This window comes from Lygodium microphyllum, chromosome 15 (assembly GCF_053477565.2).
Source record: "Lygodium microphyllum isolate KBCC chromosome 15, Lygodium_microphyllum_v1.1.10, whole genome shotgun sequence".
NCBI classification, from domain to species: Eukaryota; Viridiplantae; Streptophyta; class Polypodiopsida; order Schizaeales; family Lygodiaceae; genus Lygodium; species Lygodium microphyllum.
In genome coordinates, this window is record NC_141149.1 from 143,240,009 (window position 1) to 143,246,938 (window position 6,930).

The 6,930-nt window shown below is 44.7% G+C and overlaps 1 protein-coding gene across 1 annotated transcript; it reads left to right on the plus strand.

The window, feature by feature from the left end:
* Positions 1-632: 632 nt before the first annotated feature.
* Positions 633-3,740, plus strand: LOC148025168 (uncharacterized protein At5g49945-like). Its single transcript, XM_087693653.1, has 4 exons — positions 633-1,718; positions 2,923-3,002; positions 3,557-3,610; positions 3,725-3,740. Exons 1-4 carry the CDS (start codon positions 633-635, stop codon positions 3,738-3,740), a joined length of 1,236 nt encoding a protein of 411 aa, XP_087549779.1.
* Positions 3,741-6,930: the final 3,190 nt, after the last annotated feature.

Sequence of the window (6,930 nt, forward strand, 5' to 3'; positions counted from 1 at the left end):
GTTATAGTTTGCTCGTAATGTAGTCGAACAACCAAGCCGATGACATGCATTTCAAAGAGTCGATCAGCACGAGCATGCATCATATTACGGAATAATAACCATCTCATTGAAAGAACAATGACGTTCAGGACGGATGACTTGCTTGCAAGAACCTCACCCTACCTAGATATCACAATGAAAAATGCAGTGTTTCCGTTTTTATTCCCACTTGGTCATGGCGCTTACGACAAAAGAAATATGAATGCTCAAAATCACGATTAGTGACTCGAACTACAAATGCATACATATTCTCCTTTCGACATCCTCCATGTATTTAAACAATGCAAAAATTTATCTACATACGTACTTCACTTCGAACTATGACGTATGTTTAAACACCATCAGTAAATCCACTACATAACAAACATGCAAGAATTGCATGTAGAACTTCAAACTCCTTTAGAGAGCTCCACATGCCAACCTAGTTAAAGAAAAAAGTGCTGATTGTGTTGCAAGTATTCTCTAATATTGCAAGTGACTTTTTCCTACCCCTAGCTATCCTGCAGGTGGCCCTTTTATTGAAACTTTCGAATCTTTCTCGCTCTCTCTTACAGAGAGTCTCTCTCTCACATACCAGCGCGAGAGGTTAGGCCATGGCGAGGCGGAGGAGCTGCGTGAACGTTGCAATGAAAGCTTGGTTATGGCTGCCGCGCATTGATGATAGGCTGTGGTGGTGGTTGGCCCTCGTGTCCATCGTTGCTCTGCTTGGCCAGGAGATCTACCGTTCCTCTGCGCTGGCTCTAGCCGCCTCCGTTGCAGAGTTTGAGGGGTTCGGAGAAGAGTGGGAGGACGGAGAAGACGACGCAGTTCTTGTTGTACCGCCACCAGTGCTTCGAAAGCCAGGGTTCGAGACCGATCGCGGTCCTCCCCAACCGCCGCAGATGGCACCCGAGACTACACTACCACGGACAGATGAGGACCTTGAAAACCCAGCTCATGAGGCTGTTGCCGTGGAGGACTCTTCTGCTCAGAAGGCTCCTCGTCAAGCACTGCGCCACGAGTACTGGGACGAGGAGGAGTTCGAAGGCTTGCCTGAAGAAGAGAAGGTCGAAGACCCTTCGGAGCGCTCTACGGCAGACCTCTCATCTGCAGATCAGACAGTGCAGAATCATACACCTCCTCGAGGACCACAATCCTACTACATAGAGATCGTCTGCATCATTTTCCTTGTTGCCTTTGCAATTGCATATTTTCTGGGCAGGAAACAAAACGAGAAGATTGCTCTTGCTTGGGCAGCTCATTTCACATGCAAAGATAGTATATTTGAGAAGAATTTCAGCTTGTTAGGGACTGGAATGGAAGCAGATGCACCTCTCTTGATAAAGGAAGGACAAAATCTCTTTAAGTTCTATGCAAGTGGTCGTAGGTATTGCATGGGGCTTCTTGCAACTATGGATCTGCAAAACCGACATGATCTGATTACATGTATGTGGTATCTTGTTAGTTCAAAGAAAGATGAGATAACCATTGATGTATATATGAATGATGATAGTATGGATCCTATCATTTTTGCCCTTGTACGTAAGAAGAATGTGAAGGCCATGCTGAAGGATTGGAGAGATTTACAGCTGTACGCAGCTCCTGTAACACAGCGAAAAGGGTTATCTGAAGAACTTTCTGTGATATCAGAGTCTCGAGATTTAGCGGCTGACTTACTAACTGATGTTACCATAGATCAGGTAACATCGCATGATTCTTGGTCTAAAAGAAATTTGATTGTGGAAGCTTTAGGTTTGTGCCTATTGTTTAGAGAATTGGGTTTTGGATTTGTAATACTTGCAAGTAGATGCTACAAAGTATGGAAGGAGCCTGCCTCTTGCTCGTAGACTAGTGTATTTTCGTCTTGTATGAATGCTATGGCTCACAATTGTTGCTGCTGCGTTTTAACTTTAGACACGTGCATTTTGCCTCCTCATCCTAGTGAGTATAAATTCTTCCATGATCAAGATTCCTTTGTGGTAAAAAACAGCAGTCCTAAATCTAAGTTATAGCTTGGCAGCTGCTAGGTATGTAAGGGGAAATCTTTTTGTTTTAAGCATTTTGTGCACGATTATAAAACCTGGTGATTTGGGTTGCAAGGCTTAGTATGGCTACATTTTAGTTTGAGTGAGAACTACGTATGCTCTACCGCTGCATTGGTCGTTAATGCTAGAGATTGTGGAGCGCACCAAAATGTGTGACAATAGATCTAGAGCTCACAACAGATTGACCTCTGTGACTTTTGCTGCCCCAAATGCTCCAGTCCGATATAGTGCTTGAACAACAATCTGCTGCTGATTCCCCTGTACTCTTTCTGATCCTGGTTGGTCAGTATAGTCCATCAAGCTAACTTGTGCCGTTATTGGTTTCTGCAACCTTAACAGAGGCTGAAGACGAGGCAATCATGAAGTGATTGAGAGAGGGCCTTATGCAGTAAACTTTTTTGATTGGTTGGATTTCAATTATTCTGGCAGTGTTCTAATAAAGGGTAGTTTGGTGAGTAGGCACAATATTGATCGCATAATTTGTTAGAAAGACCTATATGCACATAATGGTGGCCATTGGCTCCCTTTGTGTTAGAGACACTACTTCTACTGCTAAGCGTATATTATTTGTGTTTTGCACAGTTGTATTGTTATATTTGTGGTAGTAATGGTGATTTATTATCTTAGAAAGGGCTTAACTTGCCATCTTGTAAGCTTAGTTCTAGTGGTTAGTGTTGGGGTAAAAGGCCTCTGGGCCTACCCGTGTATATTGTGACCCCCAATTCTTTATTCATATATAATATGATAGTGCAATAAGGCTGTCAGTTCAGTTGGACAGCACCTACATTGTGTGTGCTCTTCTCTCCCACATCTTCCTCTCCTCCTCCACTGCCATTGCATCCCCTTCAACTGGTATTAGAGCGGGATCTCTGGAGCGCTTCCCAGCCGTGCATGCGAGCTTCGAGATCTTCCTGTACAGGTATTCTCAGACATTCACAGGTACAGCAGGGTTTCTTGAAGTGTGGCTACCATTGGAGCTTCACCTTGAAGCTTGGCTGCTCCCTCCCTACCTTTGGCTTGTTTGAGGCCTTCCTTGGCTTTTAACCGGACCCCTCCGAAGCTTGGCCACCATTTTTTGCAACCTCAGGACCAGTATTTACAGTTGGCTCAATCACGCAGCCCTTCCATATGTGTCTTCAGCATTGACAGTCACCACAGCAGCTCTCCCCCTTCTTTGACACTTGATTTTGGCTCATTTGGAGCCCTTGGGCACTTGGCATTGAGCATTGACACTTGCATTTGACTTGGGTGATGTTTTGGGTCTGATTTGCACGCTCCCAGGACTGTTTACAGTAGCTCACAGACATTACACAGCAGTATAACATTGGCATTTGTTGCTTGGGCTTAGTGGCATTGGCATTTGATGTTTGAATGGTCCCGTTTGGTGCCTGGATACTCGGAGATGATGTGCCTATGGTTTGACTTGGGTTTGAGCTTCGATTGAGCACTGTTTTGCTCAGTTTTCACAGGTTATATGCTGCTGTTATGAACAGGGCTGAAGCACAATTGCTTATGGTTGATGGTCATTGGATGCCTATGTATGCCCGGTTGGTACCCCCCATGCTTGGGAATGTTGTGCCCATGTTATGACTTGGTTTTGGTGCTGAGTTTGGCCCTAGATTACCTCTGTTTAGCAGTCATTTTGCTGCTGTTATGAGCAGGGCTGAAGCTATTTAATGCTATACTCGGCTATGCCTATTGGTCTATGGGTGCTCCCGGCTACTTGAGATGATATATTTATGTATTTGGATGATGCCACATTGATGTTTTATGCTCCGGAATCACTTTGAGCTGAGATTTAGAGCTCGATTTATGGTTTCATTGTCATTTTTTATTTGCAGATGGCAGTCACTTGAGATAGTTCACTAGTACCTATCACTTGAGTGATGCTTGTACGACCCGTTAGGGAATGATGTCTGTAGTGGATGCTTTTGGGTTTGGCTGCATGATGGCAGATGTTCCGGCTTCGTCTTGACTTTCATCGAGTATTCCATTGAGCAATTTGACATTTGGTTGGCTTATTCCGTATGTAGTTTTGATGCTATTTGGCCTTGGTGCTTCGATGTATGGATCCTGATGTTTGGGTGATGCAGACTTATGTATAAGCAGTGATTGCTCTACTCTTTCGCAATTAGATACTTGAGCTTTGATTGCTCCCTGGTGTTTGGATTTTTTGCGGGTTCTTTGGTTGACTAGTGGACTTACTGATAGCGCTTGGGCTTCGCAGTCATTATGGCTTTCATGCTTCTCTGTTGCCTAGCCTCTATGCTAGTTGGGTTGCTTTTGCCCATGCAGATCAGGGAGCAGATGCTATGTATGCTTGCCCGTCTATGCACATGGTCTACTGTCATATACCTTACAGAGCCGCTCATATGGATGTTGGATGTTGTACAGATACTTGGGCTTCACCTGGAGCTTGACTCTTGCAGGATGCTTTGCCACTTGTTGGTCTTTACTTGACTTGGATGTTCCTTGGTGGCATGATGTATTGCAGAGCTATGCGTATGCATATGGTTATGGGCTGATTTCATGGCTGAATATCATATGCTCTTATGACAAATGTCTTATGCTTTACTGTACTGTGGTTGGTTATGTCATGCAGTTGGCTACAACTCTTCTTCATATGGGAGCTTTTGTATCCTTGATTGATGCCTTTATATTCTCCCATCCATTGAGGTTTCATGAGCATTTGCAGCATGCTTCTACCACTAGATGATTGTCTTTATGAGCAGGTTTCCTATATTGGGACAACCCTCGACTGCTTGAGCTCTGTGGATGCTATGGATAGCCCTATTCATGATGACTCGGATTTCTTGTCATCTTCTACATGTTCTTCTACTTCAGATGTTTGCTTCCATTGTGGGAAGCTTGGGCATGTTCAAAGAAAATGCTTTAGACGGATTAGAGAGCAGCAGAGACAGAGACGGGCTCGACATGAGCAGAGAGTCAGCGATGCAACAGGTATTACCACTCTTTCTAGTGGTGAGGTACATGTAGTTACCCATGATGATGCAGTTGAGCATGTCCTCCTGTCGTCTAGTTTCCCTACAGCTTACTTGCTCAATGATCAGGCCCATGCCTTTGATTGGCTTTTCGACTCTATGGCATCTTGTCATGTTACCCCTCATAGAGCATGGTTCTGTTCTTACAGGGAGGTTGATGGATGTATTGATCTGGGCCTTGAGCAGACTTATGCTATTGTTGGTACAGGGAACATATACCTAGCTTTGCCTAATGGGACTTCTCTTATACTCAGGGATGTTCTACATGTTCCCATGCTTAGTAAGAGCCTGATTTCTGTCAGTCAGTTGCATGATGCAGGTTACTCTGTTTCTCTTCAGGATAGGTCATGGAAGATCTGTCATGGTTGCTTGGTTTTGGCCAGAGGTTCTGGAGTTGGTTCTCATTACCCAGTGCATGTCTTTTATGTGGGAGATTCTATGGTTGCAGTTATCCGGTTACCACATGCATTGTTATGGCATTATCGCCTAGGCAATATGCACCATAGAGAGATGGAGATCTTGTCTCGTTCAGACTCATTGCTGTCTCCTATGTCACTTACAGATCTTGATGCTTGCCCTGATTGTACTCTTGGTCCTTGCAAAGCCCCCTTGGCTTATGGCGATCGTATGAGGCATGCTCCTTTAGATCTTGTCGATTCTGCAGTATATGGACCTATGCCTTCCCAGTCACTTGGTGGAGCGTCGTACTTTGTGACCTTTGTTGATCATGCTACCCATCGTGTTTGGGCTTTTTCCTTGGTGCAGATTGAGGATGCTGCAGTTATGCTTGACACGTTTATGGATTCTGCTGGTAGCAGACCTAGGTGCTTGCAGATGGATTATGAGAGTCATGCTCTCTCTCCCAGCTTTCGGACCTCTTGTCAGTAGTATGGCATTGATTTCTTGTGCCCACGATATTATGGGATTGCTCATGGCATGTGTCTGATCTTACAGGCAAAGGTTGCTTCTATGCTTACCACAACTGGGTTGTCTTATGGCTTTTGGGCTGAGGCCCTTATGACAGCAGTCTATTTGGTTAACAGGACGCCGTGCTTGACCTTGGATGATATTACACCCCATGAGGCATGGAGCGGCATGGAACCCTCCTATGATTACTTGAGGATGTTTGGTTGCTAAGCATCTGTACGTATGCCACATGAGCCTATGTCACGTAGGTGTATCCTCCTTGGTTATGGAGATGGTGACTTTAAGGCCTATAGATTATGGGATTTGGATGCCCAGTAGGTCATACGCAGCCGCCATACTGTCTTCTATGAGACGCAGACACCTCTTAGCCCTCTTGATGAGCGTTCAGTACGCTTTATGGCTGATTTTACAGCAGCTACAGTGCCATTACAGCAAGCTGTTTATGCTGAAAATGAGGCACTTATTGGCCTAGATGACGTAGCTATGCATAGCAGTCAGGGTCAGGATATTGGTGGTCAGTTGCTAGACCCCTTGCAGGCTCATGAGAGTCGTTTTCTTGTAGTTTTGCAGGCTAGACAGCTAGCCATATGTCAATCTTCCGCTTCACTGAGGCAACATGTAGTCTTAAGACCCCGTTGGACGAGTGTCTGGGATGTTGGCCCTCTTTCAGTGATTGACTCTGGAGTATAGAAACATGAAACGGGGAACGGGAACGGGGAACGGGGACGGGGACGGAGACGGGAACGCCAAACCTAGGGAACGGGGACGTGGGAACGGGAACGACATTTAAAAAATCAAAATTCATGAAAAAAAATTAATATTTCACTCATAATCCATGTGGACTCTGGAGTGTTAAAACTTAAAACCAAGGTATATAATCCACAAGGACAAATCATTTTAAGTTTTAACTTTAAGATATCATGCATTATTCTAAAACT

Bases quoted from the DNA above. Each gene is read 5' to 3' on its own strand.
- LOC148025168 (XM_087693653.1), top strand. From the start codon at position 633: ATGGCGAGGCGGAGGAGCTGCGTGAACGTTGCAATGAAAGCTTGGTTA. The intron at 1,719-2,922 runs GTAACATCGCAT...AACTGGTATTAG, and splicing joins CTGATGTTACCATAGATCAG to AGCGGGATCTCTGGAGCGCT. The intron at 3,003-3,556 runs GTACAGCAGGGT...TGTTATGAACAG, and splicing joins GTATTCTCAGACATTCACAG to GGCTGAAGCACAATTGCTTA.